At 43.6% G+C, this 26,228-nt stretch overlaps 1 protein-coding gene across 4 annotated transcripts in view; it reads right to left on the reverse strand.

Moving 5' to 3' along the window:
- EXOC2 (exocyst complex component 2) overlaps window positions 1-26,228 on the reverse strand; it is a 1,213,422-nt gene that overhangs the window by 271,174 nt on the left and 916,020 nt on the right. For all 4 annotated transcript variants that reach the window (XM_069217791.1, XM_069217808.1, XM_069217816.1 and 1 more), the window contains one exon: window positions 18,396-18,512. In XM_069217791.1, coding sequence (XP_069073892.1) covers window positions 18,396-18,512 — 117 coding nt within the window. The remainder of the gene's footprint in view (window positions 1-18,395; window positions 18,513-26,228) is intronic.

Consider the following 26,228-nt stretch of genomic DNA (forward strand, 5'->3'; position numbering starts at 1 on the left):
GTAATCTTGCATTTGGGACAATGGCTATGCATGAGGACATCATGCCTAGAAGTTTCATTACAAACCTTACTGTGTAGTGTTGGTTTGGTTGTATGCTTGATCTTACATTTTGGAATGACTGGACTCTTTGTGGACTTGGAGTGGCAATTGCCGTTTGTGTGTTGCTCCCAAGTATTGTTGTATTTGGGATGGTTGCAGATGTGATTTCTGGTAATTTATAGAGAACCCTAGTTTGTGTAGAGTTTCTATGACGTATTGCGTATGAAGAAGACACTGTTGTTGAGTGTTGGTTTTTATTAGCCAGTCGTCTAAATATGGGAATACGTGCATGTGCTGTCTCCTTATGTGAGCGGCTACTACTGCTAGGCATTTTGTGAACACCGATGGGGCTGTTGTTATTCCGAACGGTAGCACTTTGAATTGATAGTGTATGCCGTGCATTACAAACCTTAAGTATTTTCTGTGAGAAGGAGGGATGGGTATGTGGAAATACGCATCCTTGAGATCCAATGTTGTCATGTATTCCTCCTTTTTTAATAAGGGAACTACGTCTTGAAGTGTTACCATGTGGAAGTGGCCTGATTTGATGAAGAGATTCAGTGTTCTGAGATGTAAGATAGGTCTTAACATTTTGCCTTTTTTTGGAATCAGGAAATATAGTAGACTCCTGTTCCTTTTTGATGATTGGGTACGAGCTCTATCGCTTGTTTTTGTAGTAGTGCTTGGACCTCTATTTGTAATAGGTCTAAGTGTTGTTGGGACAGTCTGTGCGTTTTGGGTGGCACATCTGGTGGGAATCTTGTGAATTCTATGCAATAACCATGTTGGATAATTGATAGGACCCATGCGTCTGCGGTAATGTGTGACCAGTTTTGGTAGTATGTGGTTAGCCTCCCCCCCACTGGTGTCAAGTGTTGGGGTGTTGTGACACTGAAGTCACTGCTTGGTCTGGCTTGGTTTTTTTGTTTGGAATTTTCCCCTTCCTCTTGGGAATTGTCCTCTTATGGGAACCACAAAACCCTCCCCTTTGGTATTGTCCCTGATAGGTGGGTCTGGTTCGAGAGGTGGAAGGCTCAGATGTTTGTTGCCGAAAACCTCCTCTGAATTGTGGTTTTCTAAAGGTGCCTCTGACTTGTGGGTCCATGGCTTTGGCCGTGTCCATGTCTTTTTTCATTTTCTAAATGGCTGTGTCCACTTCCGGCCAAAAAAACTGTTGTTGATTAAACGGCATATTTAACACCGTTTATTGAATCTCTGGCTTGAATCCAGAACTTCTCAGCCATGCATGTCTGCGAATGGTCACAGCCGTGTTGACAGTCTGTACTGCTGTGTCTGCCGAGTCTATTGCGGACCTTATCTGGTTATTAGATATGGCCTGTCCTTCTTCCACTACTTGCTGGGCACGCTTTTGGTGTTCTTTGGGCAAGTGCTGTATGATGTCTTGCATCTCGTCCCAGTGTGCTCTGTCATAGCGTGCAAGTAGGGCTTGTGAATTAGCTATTCGCCATGGATTGGCTGCTTGTGCTGCCACTCGCTTGCCCACTGAGTCAAATTTTCTACTCTCTTTGTCAGGTGGTGGAGCGTCTCCTGACGATTGAGAGTTTGCTCTTTTCCTTGCCGCCCCTACAACCACTGAGTCCGGTGTGAGTTGTTGTGTTATGAACACAGGATCTGTTGGGGGAGGTTTATACTTTTTCTCAACTCTAGGCGTGATAGCTCTTCCCTTTACAGGCTCCTAGAAGATTTGTTGCACGTGCTTGAGCATGTCCGGGAGCATCGGTAGACTCGGATAGGAAGCGTGGGTGGATGCCAGAGTGTTATAAAGGAAATCATCCTCCACTGGTTCTGTGTGCATTGCTACGTTGTGGAACGTAGCTGCCCTGAATAGTACCTGCGTATATGCAGTACTGTCTTCTGGTGGTGATGGCTTTGTTGGATAACAATCCGGACTGTTATCCGATACTGGTGCATCATATAAGTCCCATGCATCAGCATCATCCTGTGTCATCCCAGTATGCGTGGGTGACTGCATTATAGGTGTTCCCACTGGTGACAGTTGTGGTAAGTGCGGTGGGGAGGGTTGTGGTGAGAACATTGGTGGTGGAGATTTGTCTCTAACCACTTTTGCCTTAGGTTGCATTTCTGTCTCCTGAAATGCAAGTTTTCTTTTTGATTTTTGTGGAGGTAAAGTTTGTATTTTTCCAGTCTCTTTTTGGATATGTAACCTCCTTTGTGTATGGTCAGGTTCTTCCATACCAAACTCTTGCTCGAATCGATTTCTTTCCTTGAATTGGCTGGAAAGTCCTTGTTCTTCTGTATAAGAGCTTCTTTTCGGGTCCGAGGCCGCTTTTTTCGGTACGAAGTGTGTTACAGTCTTTTTCGGTTCCGATGAGATTTTCAGTGGTTTGCTCGATTCGAACTCTGTGTTGAGATCGTTCGGTGCCGGATTCTCAACCGGAGTCAGAAGTCTTTGGCAATTCCTTGGCCTTTTTTGGTGCTGATGTTTGGTCACCTTCCTTTCGGTGGGTTGAGCCATGGCCTGCTGGGGGTGGCGGCCCCATGGCCTTAAATGGTTTGCTGTGACCCTGAGTTTTGGACGGGGCAGGTTTACTCAAGGTTCATTGCACCGTCGAGGGTCGTTCACCTTCGGATTCATCTGAGTCTGTCTCTTGGATGGAGATGCTTTCCTCCTCTCCGACGTCGAGCTGTTCCTTCAGTTTCGACGACATTTGTAGTCGATCCGGTCTTTTTTAATCGGAACGCTCGGCAAGCCTCGCAAGTATCCTCTCTGTGTTCGGGTGATAAACACAGATTACAGACCCGGTGCTGGTCTGTATAAGGATACTTTGCGTGACACTTAGGACAGAAGCGCAAGGGGGTCCGGTCCATTAGTCTGGGACGACGGGTGTGGTCAGGCCGACCAGGCCTCGCTGAAGAGTGGAAGCCCCGAAGGGCCGCCGAAGAGGTCTTGATGTCGGTGCTGATACACTAACACTAACCCTGTACCGAGCGATAACAATACCGTCAAATTTTCGATACTTTAGCTAACTTTCCCGATTCGAAATACGGAGCGAAGAGGAACACGTCCGAACCCGATGGCGGAAAGAAAACAATCTAAGATGGAGTTGACGGCCATGCGCAATGGAGCCGAAAGGGAGGAGTCACTCGGTCCCTTGACTCGAAAAGACTTCTTCGAAGAAAAACAACTTGTAACACTCCGAGCCCAACACTAGATGGCAGGATAATGCACAGCATGTGTATCTGCAGCTACACATGCCACCGAACACACACACATATATATATATATATATATATATATTTTGACGGTGACCCCAGCAGGCCACCATTCCTGTGAAGGAATACAACGGAGTAAGTCACAAGTTGTGATCTATGTCATGAATAATCATGATGTAGGTCAGAGTGTCACCCATACGGAATGTGATTTCTTGAACCAACTTTTTAGTACATAGATGGGTGTGCAAAATTCAAAACGGTCACAAAATTACTAGCCAAAACCAGTATCTTCCAATCAGTGTTTTGTACATGAGGCCCTTATTAGATAACTATATAATCCGTAGAATGTGTATGTAAATGAGGTAGGTTTTAGACTAATAGTGGAGGGAGGTGTGATGAAATATGCTTCAGGCAATTTTAGGGTTTGCCTACGACTGCTGGGATTTTTTGAATAATTATCATTATTCTGATACATATAATCTGTAGACTATTTATGCATAATAAACGACTAATCATTGCAAAATTTACACTATTGTGTGTTTTCATTTAAACTATTGGCAGACTGCATGGCCGTCATTTTTGTGACAGAGTATCCCCTCTGCCAACATCTGAATCGGCCCTAAGTCTTCAACCAACAAAATCTTTTGTGGATGACAGACTGTGTGAGAGGTTTTATCTGACTTCTAACACTCCCAATCTAATAAAGCATAACACATTAGCGGGAGGCGTGAGAGGCACCTGCATGTTCTCCCCTTCTCCAAAAAGGGTGCACCATATTTTTTCCTTTTGGGACTAAGGAGATCTACTGTGTGTGCATTATGGTCCCGAATGTCTTGAATTATGCTGTCACTATGCTGTCTGGATTAGTTTTCAGAAGTGTGTGTGTAATATTAGAGGGATGGGATAGTGCATAAGGAAGAGCTACTGGTGTCGTATTCAGTACAGATGTCAGGCATGGTATCACTGTAAACATACCTAGAACTGGTAAAAACATCTAGGCCCTTCAGCAAATCAAACAAAAAATGGAAGTATGTTGAAGATAGTCATTTATATTAAAGGTGATGTGAAATTAACATCTCTAGTTATGACAACCTAACCCAGTATTTAGTCTCCTATGGGTTTTTTGTATTCCCTGAAACTACGAATAAAAAGCATAGTTTACAGGTTTAGGAGGGTAAACCCTAAATAAAAATAAATAAAAAAGTAGATACTATAAGATACTTTAAGATAGGTCAGCACAACAATGATCTGAGGTGTTACATGCATCCTGGAGTCTAATCTGAAATTATGCTCTTTTTGTTTTAGATTGGTTGCCTATAATTACACAAAAACGTATAGGTTTTTGACCTTGAAAAGCAAATTCAGTATTGGAGGTGGCCTAGTGAGTGTTTGGCCTGCAGACCTGTGCTTGATTTTATTTTTCGTTTACCGATATAGCACATTTTTTTGTTCTGTTTTTTGTGGGGTGTTTAAGCAAGAGTTAATTTCTATGTTCAAACTGTATATTGCTTGCAATGAATGCAAAGTGTAGCGGTGAATACTGCCCTTGATGGCATGGAAACTTGCAGTATGCTAGAATATCTTCTAAGCTGGTAGGAAAAGTTAAAGAATTTTATGTTCCCTGATTACATAGACTAATTCTACAAAACGTAACAGTATGAGAAAAACTAGGGTTCAGATTCTCAGATAATCCTCTGAAGGGTGTCATCTCTGATGTAAAGGAACCTCCCCTCTTAAGTATATCTTATGCTGATTGTTGTACCTATTTTCTTAGACTGTATTAAATGGTGTAGAATCTTAAAATTCTTCTCAGATGCTTACAGGATCCTCCCATGTCTTCCATAATTTAATATCTGTTGTGCTTTCCCTAATCCTTCACTGCATTGCCTATCCCTGAGGTCCTAGTTTATTTTTATTAACCATTGGTGTAGATTTGGATACTTGTGAAATCTTTGGTGAATTTAAACTGTAACATTGTAAAAGTACTAACTCAGTTCATCCCCAACCCCATCTGCAAGTCTTTCATATGTTCTGTACCCATCTGCCAGGGGAGAAGTAAAGGACACCAGGTATTGTCTGTAGGATCCTGCAACTTCCATCCCCAGCTAAGGCTAGTCTTAGGTTTACATGGGGTTTGCATGGTTGGGCCCCAGGTCTTTCATGGACTGCTGGTGGAATTAACTGAATATCCCACCTGAAGCTTTCCCCACTGGCTCTAGATGGACAAATTACTTACTTTCGGTAAGGCTCTTTCTCATGGTTACTCTAACTGCAGATTCCTCAATTTTAGAATAATCCCCAGGTGCCAGACTGGATGCAGAATAATTTACAACAGTCCTCCTGTGTGCCACTGTGTGGCTCTTTGTTGCTTCTGTTCTGCCCAGAAAGTGACAGAGTGGAGCTGCATGTAAGCACCACTCCTGTGCTCCAATGCCAGTTTCTTGCTTGGCTTTTTCTGTGTCCTTGGATGCACAGAACAATTTGAGGTATCTAGTGCAGATATCTAATTTGGGCCCTTTTTAAATGCTAAAAAAGAAGGGCACTCCACAGAATGAGGAGGTGGTGATGCATCTGCAGTTAAACAGAGTATCCACCAGAAATGGTGTTACTGAAGGTAGGTAACCTGTTCTTGTTATGGAAACTTCAAATCACAAACTTCCTACTTTAAAATAGATATCAAAGCAGTACCTCCCAAAGAAGGAAGGTCTATGGAGTGGGTTCAGACCAAAAAGTCCTGCAGGACCTAATGGGCAAAATGTATTTCCTGTCAGGCCTGGCAGTCAAGGCAGTAGTGCTTTGTGAATGTGCACAATAATGCCCACTTTGCAGCCTGGCAGATGTCAAGTACATGCACTTTGCATGAAACACACACCAGAGCAAATCTGATCTTCCACCTGATGGTCCTTGGTGTGATCAATGTAAAAGCTTAAGGCTCTTTTGGGGTCCTGCCTGCAGAGTCTCACCTCTTCTATGACGGGGTGAGGCAGAGCAAAGAACTTTGGGAGGGTTATGGATTGCCCAACATTATACAGAGGTACAACGTTTGGCAAAGGGGCAACTCTGCTTTCACCCCCATTTTGTCTTGGGGAAAAGGGTAGAATAGGCTGATTGTACTGAGGCAGCCTGGAGCTTACCTACGTGACAAGCTGAATAATAGCATTGAAGAAGACGTTTGAGAGTCAGAAGATGCAACGAACAGCTGTGCATTGGCTTTAAGGAGTGCACATGAGGGACATCAAAAACAAATTAAGATCCCACTGTGGCATCACAAACAGATTAGAAAGGGAACATGTGTGTCAAATCTTTAATAAATCACATCACAATATGTAATTTCAACAATGACAGTTGGTCCCACAAACGCAATCAAAGGCTGAAAAGGCATACAAATAACATTTAACAGTGCCCACTGCAAGGTCTTGCTGGGCCAAAGACAAAATAAACAATAAAACATCCAACGGTTTGGCTTGTAGAGGGGGCTGTCCTGGAGACTTCACTACAGGCCACAGATCTATACCAGCACTTTGCTTAACATTTTTGTAGAGGGACGCCTTCTCACAAGGATGACATCCAAGAGGTAGATAAACACAGTCAATTGCCACTGATGAATCTCCATGAATGGAGATGTAGACTGCACAGAGTTGGGTGCAGAACCATGCCTTGCTGCAGCAACAGATTATCCTCCCAAAGTGGTAACCTGATCAGGAGACAAATGCTCATGCGAGAACTTATGGATGTGACATTCTCCAGACTGAATCCAGAGCCACTAGGATGACTTGGACCTGCTCATTCCAGATCTTCTTAAGAACTTGGGGCAGGAGACGCAGGGGTGGAAAAACAAAGGAATCTAATGCTACACTCTCGCCTGAATGTGTCTCACAACACTAACGTGCAAAAGTTTTATAACTGCATGCTCTTGAATGTTTCAAAAAGATCCAGCCTGTGCTTTCCCATTGTTGGAATGCAACTGCCATTTGTGAAACAGAAAGGCATAACTCCATTGAATGATTTGGAGGACCCGTCAGATGTGATCAACTGCCACCCTGGGAGAAAATGTCTGATACTGCCTCTCACAGGGTGGGTATGTGCAGCTAAGTGCAAACCAAAGTGGTTTGGAGCTCATGCTGAAAAGACAGGAGACTGGGAGGAGCAGTGCCCCTTATGAGAGGCACAATGCCTGCTTTATCCCTAGCTATGAAATGACTGGGGTGACTTGACGCAGGGGAGGGGCTTGTCTATACACCAACCCCCTGGAGTAGTCTTGGAATGGTCGAAACTAATTAAGAAGTTGTCGAGCAGGGCTGGAAAGGTCCAAAGAACATGCCATGGCTCTGTTCGATGGAAGAATCAGCTTTTGCCAAATATGGAGGACCCATCAAAATGCCTATCCATAAGCCATGTGTGCACATCTCCAGAACAACCAGTGGACTGCATCTACACATGGCAACGGTGCACCACAACAGTGTCCACAGCTCGTCACATGCAATCAGCAGTATCAAGGCCAGTTCTAAATTTAATATTTGGCTGCATGCTGGCTCTCCTAAATGGATGAGCTAAAGATTCCCGAATCTCCTTTGGGACCGCTGGCAAGAGATCACTGGCCATGTCCCACAGTGCATTTGTCTAATACGGCATTAACGGACTTCAAAGCCACACTGGTGGAAGAAAACTCATGCTTCCTGAATGCCTCATCCCTCAATCCTTCTCAACGCCATGTTCAAAGGGGTCATGGGGAGTGCATTGGGGTTGGCTTTGTTGTGTGAAGCTTGGACCACCAAACTCTCAGGAATCAGGTACTGCATCAGAATGTCGTGGTTGCTGACACTGGTCTGTGGTACTTGGTCACCCCTCCTGTTCACTGGTGGGCAAGAACAAGTTTTCACCCAAGTACCCATTAGGGTGTCTGTCAGGCAGGGTCTATTTAAATGGAAGCAAGGGCTCCAATGAGGCTGGCCCAGGGTGCCACACATTGGCTTGACTTCAAACGAAGCCAGTTGCGGGTCAAAGACTTCAGCTCCACATCTAATCACTGCACCAAATAAAGAACCCACCCCTGTCAATGGTCCAAGGGCCAAAATCAATACACTATCAAGGAAGTATCAATCGTACCGGCCTCCTGCAAGTTCATATATATATATACATGTCATTGTAACATGGGGGTAATGTCATCCCCAACATATTCATCGCCATGTTGAGGTAGCAGTACAATCTGTTCAGATTCTGAACAAAAAAGGTAATGGAGCCTCTGAGGACAGCTTTATTGTAGATGGAGTGTTTTGCCTGCATCAGATCGAACGGGTACTAGTTGCGCAGGAGTGGAGTCAAAGCACAACCTCAGACAGGGGTGAGATGGTTTTGGCACAGGGTCGGTCACATGAGTCAGTAAGGGCCTCGACCTCTGGCACCAGAGACATCTGGACTGGTGCAGGTTTTGGGGCCAGAATGGAAGTCAGCAATGAAATCCGTGCAGAACTCAAAGTAAGTTTCAGGACCTTAGGAGGTGCGGAGGATGGATCTGTCTACAATAACTGAATAGGATCATTGGGGCCTGACGCCATGACAGAGCCAGAAAAGTGCCAAAAATATGAGCCACTGAAGGGGGACAAGGGAAAGGTGTGTGAACACCTCAGAACCACTTCCACAAAAAGACTGTAATCACTATATCAAATGTGATCTGGGAGAAATCCAGAAAATGTGGTGTTCGGATTATTTCCAGTGTTCAGAGATGAGGGTTGCAAATTTATAGTGAGTCACACTTATAAAATGTCTAAGACTGCAAGACTTGAATGACTAATTTTTTTTTCTTACACAGAAATGCTATGAACTATTAAGTAGGAAAAATTAACTCAGTTGGCTAACCATTGAACCATAAAGAAACAAAACATACCTTTATTTAATCAGTACCGGCAGTACCAGGTGGTGAGTGGCGATTGGAGGCACTGTGAAGGAGATGCGTGCCATTGACAGACGCGAGGCGAGGGTGCGGAGCCGGCTGTGCCCACCCACCCTCGACCTTTTAGTCGGAGGCCTTTTTCCCCCCCTGTCATTGCCGGATGGTGGTCGGAGGCTGTGAAGGAGGCGCGCACCACCAGGAGATGCGCACCGCCGGGAGACGCCATTGAGCGATGCCAGACGAGGCGGCGGAGCAGTGAGGAGCCAGCCGTGCAGTTCTGCTCACCCTCGACCTTCTATTCTGAGGCTCTTCCTCTGGCCGACCAGGAGCAGCTCGATTCGGCCCCCAGCCTAGCAGCCTGGCGCCCAGTGAGTAGAGGCGCGAAGACGTATGGGGCAGAAGCGTACTTGTGTTTGGTGAACAATAAAGTCCCCTGCAGTGCCTCTTGGGCAAAGACGTAGCCTAAATCCAGGTAAATTAGCTGAAAAACTTCTGCTGAGGGGCCAAAGAAAACGCACAGAAAAGAGCGGTAAAGTCCTGGGAGTGTACATGGCGGCACCTTTGGTTACCACTGTCAGAACTTGCATAGCTTTAAGCTTTCAATCCCACCCTCAGCTCTCAGGCCCCAGTACCGGATCCCGTGATTGCCTCTGCATCTGCCTGTACAAGTGATACAGCTGTGGTATCCAGTAGTTCAGTAGCAGGAGCAGTCAGAGGTGAAAAACGCTGCGCTTGTCAGGTGTCTAGAGGGAAGCTCTGGGTGCAGATAAGGATAAGGATGACAGCTAAACATTTCTTAAGGAGCAGGACCTTTCTTAGTCGTGCATGTAAAAAGACTAAGTCAAACCCTTTAAGTAACAAGGGCATTTATCACCTGAATATAAAAAGTATAAATTCCATTTTGCCTTTGTACAAAAGGAGTCACTTGAAGAATTAGCTCCTAACGACCTCACTGATTTAGCAGCTCGCTGTGCTATTGATAGGGGGCAGGAGGCTGGAGACCCAAATGCTTCCCTCGGAAAATCAAATGCCTTCTAAAGCAAATGTGGAGAGTGTGGTGGGAACTAGAGTGGGAGCAGAGGACTTAACTCTTCTTGATATTGACTTGAATTGTGTATATGGAACGAAAATCTCTTCAGACAGTCACCAAACGACTCATCTGGATAGTAACCTCGGACTTACCACACCAGGCTTAAGGCTGTTTAGTAGTACGTCTTCTGACCATTCCCTTTCCCGAAAAATATCCTCCTTGACACCAGATCTTATGGGCTCTCTGAAGCCACAGAGTGGCCCCCCCAGAGCAAAACTTAATATTCTCCGAGTCTTTTAAATGTCTTGAAAGAATTTTGTCCTCGATCCTGGTTCTTCTAAAAAAAAAATCAATTACTAATTTTGATCATACTCAAGACTTATTATTATCTATACTGAAAATCTTGTTAGATCAAAAGGAACTCAAACCAGGACATGATGGGAAATCCGGTAGGGTTACCAAGGTAGCTCCCCTAAAGTCATGGTACCAAGACTCACAATCGTTTTTGTGCTCACCAGTCCCCTGTATGCCCGTGATTCCACCTTCCCTGCTGTCCTTTTCTGATCAGGGTACGCAGGTTGGAAAGCCACACGTCCATTGGGAATTTTACAAATGCACAGGATCCTTCTATGCAAGAGAGTGTTATCTATTTTCTGGAAAAGCTTTTTTTTAGCCTTTCCCCTACGAACAATGTGGCCCTTATTGATCTTGAACCTGCTACACCAAAATATGACTTAAACCTTCCAGTGGCCCCTTATCCCATTTTCCTGCCTAAAGTATACCCTGATTCATCGACGGGGGAGCATGAGGGGATCTTGGCTGTAAAATCTATAAAAGAGAAGATTTCTGGAAAAAATGAACAAAGGGGAAAAATGGAGAAAAAGGAGAATCTCTAAAAAGAACCCACAAAGGGTTAAGTTTGAGGTCAAGAGCCCTAATGGGACCTCCTCCCAGCAAGAAGAACATGAATTGGCACAGAGGATGTAAAGACCCAAGGTGGTGAGATCGGCTGGCCCTCTTATCTCACGGGGAGAACAGGACTCTACTCCACCACCGGAGGTGCAACAGACTCCCTCCCCTGACTCTAGGAGTCTGATATCTGCCTTAAATTCACGTGATATATCTATCTGTAATGTAAATGCCAATGAAGTGGTAGCAAACTTTACTTCAGATCTGTATAAAGGTCAGGAAGAATTTAGCATGGAGGAAGTCTCTCAAGGCAAAATAGAGACTATTGAATGTTTAGAGTTTTCTGCCTTATTTGATTTAAATTTAATCTTAAATCGTTCTATTTTAATTTCTAGCCTCACAGATATTGATGAGCTAAAGTTTGACAGTTGTGATATTTCTCTGGTTTAGCTCGAGCATAGTATACGAGCGATAAAGACAAAAGTCTGGTTCTTTTCTCAAACTGTTTTAAATTTGATTTTAGTTAATTGTGAGCAGTTACAGTGTAGAGGTATAGATGTGGTTCCAATTTGGGGTAAGGAAGTTCCCCGTAAATGGATAACAGCCCCACTTTGCCCTATGTGCGAATGGTACCAACTTGCATCAAAGCCCCACTTATAATGCTTTCCCCTTGGAAAACGTAAACGTTTCTGTTGCCCATGGTGAAAGAGTAGTGAAGATCATGGAGGATGTCCACTCACATTTTACCGATCCCATAAAGGAAAATTGGAGTTGGTTGACGGGGCCTTTAAATAATACTCACAATCGCACTCGGGCAAAGGGAACATCCTCACAACCCTGTTACTAATCAGAGTTTCTCCATGGTCTTCTGGAATGCTGCAGGATTAGGGAACAATTCTGAAAAATTTGATTTTATTTGTTCTCTACAGGCAGATGTAATTTGCATTCAGGAGACCTGGACCGTAGCAGATTTCACCTGTCCTGGGTATCCGGGTCCTAAGTACAAAAGCACAGCCCTCAAAGAAAGGGCATGCAAAAGGGGGTATTGCTATGCTATTCAGAAACAAATATAAATGGGAATATGTTAGTCTGCCAGTCTCCTCAAATTATTTTCAGATAGTGAGAGTGCATCCAATTTTGGAGAATGGCAGAAAATCTTCCCTGCTAATAGTTAACGTCTATATTCTTTCAGATAAGGAATTTGATAAAGATTTATTGTACATGTTTAATCAAATTTCTGTAACCTGCTCTAATCCACAAAGTGTAGATGAGTTATTGATAATGGGAGATTTAAATTGTAAAATTTCCAATTTATCCCTTTCGATTTTTAGGGACTCAGAGAGGGAAACCGCCTTAAATATTCCGCCGATCTTATTTCCCCCTAGAATTAGGAGGGATAAAAGGGGCTACACCCTTTTGAAAGGTTTGAGGACCTTATGTTGCCTTATCCTACTTGGGCGTTTTCGTTCTGACTATCCTACAGCTTATACACATAAATCCCCATAGAGCAGTTCCATTACTGATTACATGTTAGCCTCTAACAATATTGCACAATCAGTGGAGGATATACGAGTTAAAGATACATCTTTTAGAGATCATAAAATGTTGATTCTTTTGTTAAAAATGCAGTTCTCCCCCATAGATTCATGGAATCCTTTGGGCAAGGTTATTAGTTTATGTGGGAAAACAGGTAGACTTTCGTGGATTCCCGCAAAAATGTCTTCTGTAAACAAAGCACTTGAATGCTTATTGAGAGATGTAGATGAATGGAATGTGGATCCGCTAAATTATTTCAGAATTACATAACCCAAAGCGTCACATATCAACGCTCTAAGCCTCCACAAAAGAAAGTAAGGCAATCCATGTTACTGCTAAATAGAGAAATTAATAAATTGGTAAGGAGACAGAATGAACGGGAAGAAGAGCGCGTGTGAAGTTAGGTATAAGGTGGGAAGAGGTGGAGCAGATGTGGATAGCAGTGAGGGAAGCAGTGGCGACAAAAAATTCCCATAAATTCTGGGCAATTATTTCCAAAGGTTGCTGAAGGCTAAATCGTCCAGCGCTCCCCCAAAAGCCGAGGATGATTGTAAGAACTATATATTTGACCTCTATGCAGAAAATGGGGTGAAAAACCATGGGGAATGGATTGGAGTAAAAATAACAGATCTGAAGTGAATTGCTGGGGGTGTCCGCCCTCCGTGACCGAGACTGACGGATTTATTAGGTCAATGAGGAATTCAGGAGCAATGGGCCCTGATGAGGTCTTGATGGCCTTAATTAAACTAGAACCTCTGCTCTGGGCAAAAAGTCTTCACCCTGTCTTATTTATGCGTACTATAAATGAAAAGTATGTTTAGATCAGGGGTGGAATATGCTGCATTCGTAGATTTCTCTACGGCCTTTGATAGAGTGGATAGGAAAATACTGTGGAAAAAACTATATGAGCTAGGTGTCGCCCCAAACCTGCTACGTTTGGTTATAGCTTTGCACTCCTCTACCTGGTGGAAAATTCTGCTAGGAGGAGAACAGGGCTTGTCAGCTATATTTCCTACAAAAAATGGTTTGCCGCAAGGCTGCTTGTTGGCACCATTGTTATTTTCCTTATATATTTATGATCTGCCCAGTTCCCTGCAGAATGCAGATGGTTTTGCACCCAAAACTGGAGGACATCCACTGTCTTGTCTTCTATATGCAGACAAAATAGTTGTGATTGACCTTACTCCGAAAGGCTTAAATCAGTGTCTGGCAGCGTTAAACCTTTATTCCACACAGCACTTTCTGCAGATCAGTCAATCAAAATCCCAAGTAATATGTTTCTTTGGGAAAAACCTGGGTAAGACAACTAACTTCTCCTGGTTCCTGGGCCAACACAAGTTAGAGTGGGTGAAATCCCATTGCTTCTTGGGGAAAATGTTCTCTTCTTCACTCAGTGACCAAGACCACATGCATAATAATGCCTTTAAGGCTCTATCTCAAGCAGAAGGTTTAGTTGCCTTTTTTACAGCAGTTGGCCTCCACCATTTCCATAATTTATTAACAGCTTATCAAATAAAGATCTCAGCCACTCTCTTGTATGCTTTAGAGGGTACAGAGATCTCTAAATGGAATTTTCTGGATAGGACAGAAGGGTGGATAATAAGACACCTAGTCTTCTGTAATAACTCGGCCCCAGTGGCAGCCTTAAGGCTTGAATTTGGTATTAAGAATGTTTTTGTACAGGGTCTAGTGGCTGTGGTCAGGAGAGCTTATAGTTTAGCCCATAGTAAGACATTAACTCTAAGAAACTTAGCTTATATAGACATTTTTAGTAGACTAAAACAAAAAGCTAAGGTAAAAAAAAATTATGATCTAGCTTTACAAATCAAGACTTGATTTAATCGTTTCCGCCCACCACTTTTAAAATTATTGTGTCTTGGTCGAAAAGCTTCTGTTCATACTTAGTTCTGTAGCAGTAAGGGGAGATTGGCCAGGTTAACTGAATCAATAACTTTTAAACAATCTCACCCATATCTTGCCTGGAATCTTCCTCATAAGATAAGGCACCTGTACATTTTGTTGAGATTAGATAGACTGCCTCTTAGAGATCTAACCTCCAAGTGGGATGGCTCTGATAATAATTGTGATGTTTGTCAACTGGGTGTACAGAATTGTAAGCATGTATTACTTGTTTGTCCGGCTCTAGCCATGGCCAGGAAAAAATGGCTGAAACCCCTCTATTTGTATTTTAATATTCGTTCTGCTGGAGAAGCCTGGGAAGCTGTACTTAATCCTCCCAATGAATTATTTTGTTTTAGGATGTTAAAAAAAAAAATGCAGTCCTTTTTAAACCTCTTCTGAGTCCTCTTGTATTGGTGATAATAAAGATGATTGAAAGTGAATTACTCAGGGCAGTTTTGAGGATTATGATGATGAGATCTTTTGGTGCTGTGGAATGCTTCCTCATGATGCTATGAGCGGACTGTCCTGGATTTTGTTGATTACCATTTATTCCGGACTGGAAGTCCACACTACACAACTGTTTCATTGAAGAAAATATCATGGTACGCTAGCGTTTTTAATATGGGAGGTTTCCTTTTGGGTACCATGTTACACTGTTTGAGGCATGTTATGGTTTTCTCTTTTTGAATTTTGATGTTTTGCACTTAAGAAGCTCATTTGAACAACTTTAGGTCGCCTCTGCGATATAATCTGTTAGTATTGTTATTGTGACTGTATAATTGATATTTCTTTATTTTCCCTTGGAATCTTATAACAAATGTTTTATGCTGTTTTATGTTATTTTAGGTATCAGTTAAGTATGTGGACCCCTTAGAAGCTCCAATTCATGAAATAAATAAACTTTAAAACTTAAACAGTGGAGCTCATGTATGTTTATAAGCCAACAAATATTTTTAAATGCTGCAGTCATCGCTTACTCTAAGATCTCTTCACCAACTGATGGATGTATGACTATAAACTATTACTGTCAACCATGTGAAATGAAAAGCCTTTCTCATATTCCCTATTCGTGCTGCAAGGTAAAAACTGGAGATAGGGGTTCTCTCTCTCTGCTGCATGACCTCTTTTATTCTCAAACATAGAAACGTTTAACGGAAATCCTTTCTATACCCATTGAAACGGAAAGTAAATTTTATATTATACTGCATTCAGGTTGCTTACTTTGACTAAATATATGTAAATACTAGTACTATCTAGTCCGCTGTGTTGCTATTAAGTCCATTGGGGAAGCAAGCTACCAGAAAGCGATCACCAAGGCTCGAGGGGGGTCAGCCCCATCTCCCCTGTGAGTTTTGAGATGCTGACCTCTCCATGAGCACCAATATCCTAGGTACCAGGGCAGTTGCAGGAACCAAGACTTATTGTGTCCAGCCTAGACACCAACATGAAGAAAATTGACCTGCACATCGAGGTACTTCAAGGACAGAGAGACACGCATCAAGAGTGGCCCAGCTGTCCAGTTTTGAACCTCTTCTGCAAAACCAACATACAGAGGGGTCTTTGACCACTGTGACCGGACACCTCAGAGCAACTCAGCACCTGAGCCCCACTGCCCAAGTCTGAGGGAGACAACAGTGCCCTCAGGGTCCTGAGACCCCCAGAAGCTGAGCTAACCCGTGGGTTTGGCCAGACTCCAGTCACCACCTGCAGCCTCTTTCTGCAGGAAACAAGAACCCCCAGGATCTCCAGCAGCGCAACCAAACACCTCAAAGCCCCACAGCCCGAGTTCAAGTGGACCAACGGTATCCTGGCATGCCCGAGACCCTCAAGACCTAAGCCACCCCCAACCCCTTTGGGTTCAGCCGGACTGGTCACCCAGTCTCCACTGACAGCCTCTTTCCCCAGAACCACTTCACATTAAAGTGAATGGGACACCCGATGCTCTAAGGCACCTCTGCACCCAGACAGCCCAGTGCCTCCCGAAGTGACCTTCTGGTGCTGCCTTGGACCTTGCCCCATACTCACTTTGGCTCCCGAACACTGGTCCTGTAAGTCGTTGCTAAGTGCCCTTTTGCAATATATGTTTATTTCCAGTAGGATAACACTACAGACCGCTTACAGCATACAGTATGTGTATTTTACTGTTACTTAAAAATTGCTAACTCAAAAAGTACTTATCCGTTTAAAGTTATCTTGGTGTCTGGCTCAATTTAAAATCTGTTATTTTTATAAATTGGTGTTGGATTTCTTTATTGAGTGTGTGTTTCGCTTACTCGCTCTATGCTTGCAATAAGTGTTTAACACTATTCTCTGATAAGCCTAACTGCTTGCCCACACTACCACAAAAGAGCTTTTAGGGTTATTATTGTAACACTTGTCAGCCAACAAGGGTCGCATGGACCATCTGCACAGCGTCCCCTTACATTGGTACACTTTATAGCTAGCTTCCTACAAATCTAGAAGGACTTATATTGGCATGTGGAAAGGTTCTTTTACACCTATATAGAAAGTAGGTGAAGGAATGATTTCCAATTTTTGTGTTCCTTATCAGACTTTTAGTCTGGAAGCTTGTACGGGGCACTGAGTGTGAGGCCCTAACAACCAAGGGCTTCCCTCATCACCAACAAGGGGAAGCTTTATGAACACCCACATTAGTACTGGGCAAGGGAAAAGGGGTGGAGACAGGCCTTCTTATCCTCCATTTTAGCACTCAAGTCTCTCTCAAAGATTTCGTGTGGGATGCCCACACAGCAGAAGTGAGAGATGAGTTCAGATCACTTCTGAGCAAGGCAGAAGTCTCTGAATTCACCCTCAAAGTGGCTAATCTGTCTGTGCCTTGAAGAGATCACAGGTTCTGTGCAGGGTTGGACTGAGACAAAAAACAGACATAGGCACCAAAATAAAAGTGGCCCCCATTAATGAACCTGATAACTGAAAAAGTGGCCCACATTTGCAAATGAGGCTGGTTTTGAATTTGTAGAGGCATGCTGTATGGGTATTTACCAAGGTATGGGAGACTGCATGCATCTGTGTTTGCTGCAGGCAATGCTTGTAGCAATATCCGTGAAATGAACAGGAAACAACTAGCCCACCTAGACATAAAACAAGCCCACAAACTGAAGAAAAAAAAAGGCCCCACACACTGATCTTTGAGACCAGCCCATCGGGCACTGCCTGACTGCCCTATAAGCCAGTCTGACTCAATGCTAAAAAGAACATCTGTGAGGTTACCGCAGAATAACAAAGAGGAGCACTGCAGTCTGTTCTATGTAGCAGCCCTCTCTCATCAGACAGCAAGATGTGTCACGGGGTACTTATTTGCGGCAGGTCTGCAACACACAAAACTGTCAAATTCAGGCAGAGCATGCACCAACTTCTCTAATTGAAGGGCCTGTCTAAACAATGACTTAGGAGAGTAGGTAGATCTGAAATGGCTTCATGTTCGCAGGTTCAATATCCCCACCAGACTAGCCTTAGAACGAGCATTGCAATGGTTTTAAAACGAGTATATGTACCGGAGAAATTGATAGAGCTGGGGGGTCTGGTCTGTGCAGGTGGGTTAGGGAAATTATTTCCTGTTTCCTTTGATAATCACTGCTAAAATAACTGAGCTGACCACTCTTAAAGTGGAAACTAAGATGACATCATGAAGGTCTTGTGCACTGTAAAAGTAAAGAGGGCATTATGAGGACACTAGGTTACCATAACTAAAGTAGCTCTTGTTCACATGTACATTTTTATTTTCTTAAAATAAGGGCCACATTTTATGAGCAGAATGATATGCTTTACTAAAAACACAGAAAGCATTGGATGTCCCACAAGCAATAGTCTCACTTGTTGAAATTCTTAGACAACAATTAAACAGAAACAGTGCTGAAAAATTCTAATACATGCCTGTGTTATCTTCTCTACTGCTGGGAAGCTGTGCTTTTCAAAATGTTCAGCTATGTTCAGGAAAGTGTGTCGTTCCAGATGTCGACAGTTACTGAGAACAATTAAAAGCCTTTGTTCCTACAAACAAATTGTTTTACCACACATTATTAAGAAAGCAAAAAATCTAAATGGAAGCATCAGAAAATAAAACAATAGAGCAGGAAACACAACTTCGATATATTTATTTATTTCATAAGGCAATTAACAGCATGGAGTAGAAGCAACACAGCAAGATGACTGTACCTGAGATTTTCCCCGATTGATGACTTTTGTGTCCACTATTAGTCGTATTATTTGTACTAACATATTCCATTTTCATCTTTCTTATCATTTTAAAAAATACAGCAAATGTGAAATAGAAGAAATTAGATCAACACTACAAGTGAAACACCAAGTAGAAAGTGGATGGACTGAAAGGTACAACCAAAGTGCCCTAACTGCTAAGTTTCTAGTCAAGAAAATAAATCACTTTCAGTAATGTTTCTTCTGGTGGATACTCTATTAACCTTCAAAGCCCTAATCTTTGAACTCCTGTTCAGACAACAGATGTGACTCCAACAAAACATCACAAGCAACGGATGCTGTGGAACACTGGCCGGGATAATGCAGGAGGATCCAAGGACATTGTGTATCCTCATGCCTTTACTGGCACAAAAGAATATTCGTATTATCATAGATCATTAATTCAGTGAGCTAGGAACATTGGTATGGAGTTCTCTTTGTAGTCTTTTCCACTTTTCTTGGGAGATACAGTTCAGGTAATGCTTTCTTTGCCATCCATCCACCTCGGTTTTTAGCGATTAGATGAGAGTTCTCATAGGGGAGTTATTAGCACGCTTCCTGAAAGTCAAAACGCAACATCAGTTTCTTCCACTTTCCAGAATCATCCTTGGCCACAAGTACCCTCACTTGCCGGAAGAAGAAATTAGACAGTTATAAGCAAATGTCCTGGCAGTACCTGTGCATCCCATGAACTTACAGGAGGAGGAGGATGATTATATCAGGGTTCTCCTGGTAGCCCCTCCTTTATGTTCTGTTTCTGCTTACTATAGAGAATGTCCCATAGGACTCCATCTCTTTTCTCCTCAAACTCGACCCTGGTGAGTTTGGGCTTCAGCACTGTAGTGGGGTGGAATGCAGGTGGGGAACTTTGTCCCTTCAATAGGATTCTCCACACTTCGTATTATGAGTAGTTTCCTGTAAAGCTTCAGGGAAGATGGCGAACATGTCCAGTACTGGCATTTGGGCCAATGCACTCAATGCCACCCATCAATCCCGAAGGCCTGCTTCCACCGAAGAAAAGTGTAAGACTCTTGGCAGCCCGTGGGCTGGATCCATATCAGTCTCACTGTCATTAACAACTCTTCCATGGGGGGGCCAGGAAGCGATCTGCAGTGCAACCAATGAACCCTATCAAGGCTGCTTGTGCGACAGTAAGTCTGTATGTTCAGCTTTGCAGGTGCAGGGTTCTTTGCGTCTAATGCGGCTTTTTGATATGGAAATCAGGCAGTTGTAAGGGCACGTGTATAACTGCTCCCCTGTGGCAGTGAGTGACAGCACTGCAGCTTCTATCACAAATCTGCTCATCTTCTCGTGATATGCCAATATGGATCCATAAAGCAACCACATTTAATTAGTTTCAACCCTTTTTTAGTGCTCCAGAGAGCTAAGGAGGAAACAATATAGAATACATGTAGAGAAGGGAGTATCACACAACTTTATTTTGGTCTGCTTTATCCTTTTATAAAAAAGTCATAAAAAACACTCACTAAAAAAGGGGAAGAAAGGTGGTCAATGAGGACCACCATAAAGAATGTTACTAAAATAATTTGTTTCTGATGGATACTTCTTTCCAATGGATCCTTATCTTTTAATGATTCCTCAGCAATGCCCTCAACAGGAGGTGGATATGAAATGTTCTGAACTCTCTTCTGATCGTCTAGGTAATTACTTCTAGAGGTTCCCCTCTTTCCCAGCCCTAGGGTAATAACTCCATAATCTCTGGTGGGAGGATCCATTCTCGCATTCCACTATTTTAATTTATAGTTTGCCCTCCCCCTATCAGGCCCTTGCTATTTTAGGTTATTTCATAATACTTACTTGTGTATATTTTGTATGTAATTACCTCCAGAATGGGGTTTGCCTATAGCAATCTAGTTTGGTGTTCTTGTAATAAAGTACATTTATTTTTGCAACACTGTGTGGTTCCTTTCATGTGTGATAAGTTACTGTGTAACTGTTGTGGTATTGGAAGTGCTTCACACTCCTCCTAGATAAGTCTTGGCTGCTCACCACAGCTACCACTAGAGAGCCCTGGCTACCTAGACATTGTAACACTATCTAATAAGGGTTGCCTGGACCCAGTATAAGGTGTAAGATCATAGGTGTCCACCACACACAGGGCCAGCCTCCTACATGATATAAGGGGTATTCCTGAAGACTGAGGCAGAACCCCAGACCAAGGTGTGCTCAAAAAGCAGGATTGATGTAGAGGATGATAACTCTATACTGAATTTCAAATGTATTTGATACATTTCAGATAAACACAGAAATCACAGAATAAGATACAACTGCAATAAATTACACTTCTCAAAATACAATATCTTCAAACACGGCAGGAAAATGCATTCAGTCCAGCACCATTAAAAATGAACCCAGAGAGAAATACAATCACTTAGCAAAGTAGTTGATAGAATCATAACAAAATGGCAGATCCAGATAAAAAACTTTTAAATAGGTTTAGAATTCATACAGCAATTGCATTTATCAATACATAGAATCAAAACAGAAAGTAAAATGTATGATGCTTCCAGAAAGGTTAAAGTTAAAAACAAAAGGCCTGATTACAATCTTGGCAGATGGGATACTCAGTTGCAAACGTGACTGATATCCCATCCGCCCTTTTGCAAGTTCCGTTATATCCTATGGAACTTGTAATAGGGCCGGCGGGATATCCGTTGAGTTTGTGACGGAAAGTCCCATCCGCCAAGATTGTAATGAGGCCCAAAATCTTTTTTGTGTTGGCTTAATATACTTTTCCAACACAAATTCAATAATAAACTATTTCAAGGAGAATAGTCTGCTCAGTAGTTCCAGTCTGGTAAGAGTCATACATGAGTGTAATCCCTAAGAAAATTCACAATACTGATTTTGACATTCAGATACCAAAACAAGTGACCACCATTTGCGGAGACCATAGCTCTAAAACCTTTGATCTGCATAGAAGGATCAGTCCCAATTCTACTTCTCAGAAGTGTAACTTGAAAAGCAGGCGGTCATTGTAAGGGATATTGTGAATCTGAGCTCTGAATATGCGAGTCAACACTACAGCCACCGTCCAATCACAAAGGTAAAATACAAATTTAAATTGCTTTGAAACAATTGTCAGCACACATGAATTCTACAGCATCAAGATGACAAATATCACATCCTGCAGGTCAAAGGAGACCATCAAACACTACTGGTGCAAAAACCACAAGACCTAAACCAGAGCGACCATTTTGAATTTTATTTTTTTCAATAATTGGTTGAGGTACTGGAGGTCTCAATTTGGCCTCAAACTACCAGTCTTTCCGGGAACAAGGATGTATTGTAAACCGCATACCGGGATGAAGGACACTCTCTAAAGCTCTCTATGCCAAAAGTGATTGAATTTCCTCAATGACGCTTCTTGTGTGTGTGGGAGGAGAGAGGGAGGATGGGTTAAATAGTGAAATGAAATAGTTTTTGGAGTAAACCAAAAGGCATAACCCCTTTGGACAATCAGCGCGACTGACCGGTGTGAGGTTATGCTCTTCCATTGAGCCTGGAAACACCACAATCCACCCATTTAGTTGAAAATCACGAATCATTTTGATCAACAACTGCGAGTATTGCTCTTAATGTGAAGGTGGAAGAAGTGGAGGATGGTTCCTTCTGCTGATGTTTTTCTCTCAAGCCTCCTCTCCCTTGGCACATCAAAAGTACTACTGAGGTGGGCGAAAGGCACTTATGGCTCTCTTGGTCTCGTACATTAGATGTTTGTATTGCCCTTAAATTCTTAGTACTGGTAAAAAAACAGAAGCACTAGTCAGACTAGCCCCAAAGACTGTGATATAGCACTGCTTTACATAACATGCTCAGAAACAAGTCTGTTATTGTTAACAAGTGGTTTGGCTTCAGAAGGCATATCCATGAGATTAGCCTGTATGTACCTGGGAATGCATTCAAGAGTGACAATGTAGGACAAGTGTAGTGTTCAAAGTAAGCACTACCTTGTCAGCAGTATCAAAACTGACCATCATACACCACTGGCCCGGAAGAACAAGTTACTTACCTTTGGTAATGCCTTATCTGGTAGTGACTATCTAGCCGCAGATTCCTTCCCTTAGAATATCCCCAGGCATCAGACTAGATCTGGGAGATTTCCAAGCAGTATCCCCTGAACGCCTGTAGGTGGTGTCATTCGGCTCTGCGTCATCGGTACCGAAAGTGATTATGCTGTACCTATGTAGACACCACCTCGGAAAACTGACATCAGTTACTTTTATGACTTTCCACACCAGAAACGTGGAGCTACGATGAGCACTGACCACTGGTGTGACAAGCTAAGGCCCTGGAAAGGGGGTCCCTAACAGTGCAATTGGTTTGCAAAGCGGGAAGGATCAGCAAGGAATCTTCTGTGGCTAGGAAGAGCCTCTACCAGATAAGGGGATACCGAAGGTAAGTAACTTGTTCATCTGACAGAGACTTCTAGCCGCAGATTTGTTACCTTAGAACAGATACCCAAGCAGTATGTCCCCAGAGGTAGGACTATGAAGCTAATTAAATTAGAGAGTCCTGCAGGACCGATCAGGTGTAGGGCCTGTCACAATTGAGCTGATTGTCCAGGCAGTAGTATGTGGGGAATTTGTGCAGGAATGCCCAAACTGCTGCCTGATAGATGTCCAGGACCGGGACACCCCACACGAACGCAGTTGTCACAGCCTTAGCTCTGGTGGAGTAAACCTGCAAGCCCTCTGGGGCTGGTTCTTGGCCAATGCATCTTGATCTTAATCCATAGAAAGCTCCATCACAACACGGTCCTTTGCTGCACTGCTTTCCCTTGTTTGGCTCTGACATAGCCCACAAAGAGGTGATCGTCCAACCAGAACTCTTTTGTGAGGTCAAGGTAGAATAACAAAGCTCTTTTTGAGTCCAAATGGTGGAGTCCCCCCTCCTCTTTGGAGGGAAGAGGTGGAGCAAAGAATGGCAGGCAGGGTGATGCTCTGCCCTACATGGAAGGTACTCACAACCTTCGGAAGGAAGGAAGCAAGTGTCTTGAGAACCTACTTGTCTGGATAGAAGTTGGCATACCAATGGTGTGCAGAGAGTCCCTGAAATTTGCTGACACTCCTGGCTGATGGGTAAGTTACTTACTACTGTTAATACCTTATCTTGTAGATTGGGGGGGGGGGGGGGAGATAAGGGGCAGCTAGGAGGCCCAAGGATGGGGCTTTAGCAAGAGAATCCTCGAAGCGCCGAATCTGTCTTGTCTTCAAAGAGACATGTGTATCAAAGTAAGAAAAAGAAGGGTGCACTGTTCCAAGATAAATGAGACTATTCTCTACAGGAGCGAGGACCCTCAAGCATCACATTGGATGTAAGATTTCATCATTGGGAAAGCTCCTCGTTAGGCCGGTGCTGCAATGCCTAACGGGCTCCACTGAGGGGGCTCTTAACCGTATGTGCTCTACTGATAGAGATAAGCAAGAGTATCTGTGATTACCCAAGTGATATAGGAGAGAAAACAGAAGTAAAATTGGTTATCCATCTACATTCACAAATCATGATTTTAATCAATACTCTTGTGATGGAGACCAAAGTTAAAAACAAGAGGGGAGTAAGTCTGAGTTATAATGCTCATCTACTCGCACACGAAATATAACTGAGGAAAAACCCCAAAGTGGCTTCTCAAAAAAAGGGGGTCTACATGTTTCGCGTCTAGTGGTCCATATGGATCCCTCGACGCTTCATCAGGACCATAGAAAAACTTCTCCAAAAAACAAAAATCCAAATAGGAGCAAAACTTACAGTCACTTGCTGTGAAGTTGTTTATGTCAGTCAAAGTCGCCCATCCCCGGTCTGTGGATATCAAAGGGCATGTCTATCAAAGAAACTTGGACAACCCCCGAAAACCCGGATGTCCTCAGCCAGGCATGGTGCCTCAGGGCCACTGTCACACCTAGCAAGTCAGGCATGCCCGGTCCGCAACAAATTGTGAACTTTGCCTCCCATATCTCTAGTCGGCAACAGCCTGAAAGAGTACAGCTCAGACCTCCTCTGGGACCTGTGGCAGCATTTGCGCCAGGTACCCAGAAGGACGTCAGTGAAGGCATCACTGAACGGAAGCTGCAGTTCTTAGGCTAAAGTTTTTGGTAGCAGCATCTCTGTCACGAGATTAGACTTGACAGCCAGTGAGGTTAGCTGATGGTCCAGGACCTCAGCCGCCCTACTAACTACCAAAGTATAAGAAGCTCTTTCCTCTGAAGCCCCGGTAGGGGGTGAAAGCATACCATTATCTGAAGATGTGCTTGGTCCACTGGCTTCACCCGAATCTCCACCCCAGTCCATTTCCACATTGAATGGCTGGTATTCTAAAGGGTCAAGTAACCTCTCCCAGTCTTCCCCGAAGCCTAAACCAAGAGAATAGGGGTCAGAGTCCAAAAGAGGTGGGAAAGCTCCTGCTAGTGTCAGATTCGGCATCAGACAATGCCCATCTGGCTCTGTGTTGGAGTCAGGATAAAAACGGGTATGGCCCGCCAGTAAGTGCTGGTGACGTCGGGAGTGTCAAAGTGGTGTGACTGGTGCTGGTCTGGATCCAGCACTGGATCCCTGAGAGGTCATCAGCGTGAAAGTCGAGGCCGCCAGCGCAGAACCCAATGGGGCCCTTTCTGAACTCACGGGGTCGGAAGGCGCACCAGCAGAGTTGGACTGCCCAAAAATGAGACGCATGGCCTCATAAAATGTTTAACTGGGCGGGGGTTGCTCTAGCTAACGGAAACTCAGGGCGGCACAGAGTCAGCCCAGGTGCAGGCTCTGAAGAATGAGGCCTAGAATGACAATGCTCTGTCAATACGTTTTCCGACAGATGAGAAGTTGAAGGGCGCTTCAACTTCTTACTTTTTTTTTTCTTGTGCTTTGATATACCTGATTGCTCCAAGGACTTTGAGTGGGATGACAATGACTTCAGACTCCGCAACCTGTGCCGGGACCTTCCTCTAGACCAAGACCTCGACCTATGCACTATCTCCTGGTAGGCTGCCATCAGCTTTGGGTGTTGCTCCCTCAAAGCCTCCATATGCATGGCCCGGTACTCAGAACACAACTTTGGGTCACGTCACGCTTCAGACACCACAAACACGACATGCGGATCCGTCACAGACATGTGATGATACGAACTGCAGGGCTTGAAACCTGTTTTCCTAGACAACATCCCTTGACACACAAGGAGTGATCTAAAGAAAGAACTTGATATAAAGTCGAAAAAGAACAGCCCGAGAGCAAATGAGGGTCAGTGCTGGCTGGCGCCGAAAGAAAAGAATTGACTTCGGAGCACCTATGTGGGGCCTATCAAGGAACCACAATGTCACTTCCAATGTGGATGCTACTGCTGTCAGGTGATGAACCAATCAATGCCACCTAACGGTGTGCAGGGGGTACTGCTCACAAAAGACTTCCAGATCCAGTCTGATGCCAGGGGATAATTCAAAGGTAAGGAATGTGCAGCTAGAAGTCTCTATCAGATGTTTTGGATACTAAGAATGCAGTTTTTAT

This window comes from Pleurodeles waltl, chromosome 2_1 (genome assembly GCF_031143425.1).
Source record: "Pleurodeles waltl isolate 20211129_DDA chromosome 2_1, aPleWal1.hap1.20221129, whole genome shotgun sequence".
NCBI lineage: Eukaryota > Metazoa > Chordata > Amphibia > Caudata > Salamandridae > Pleurodeles > Pleurodeles waltl.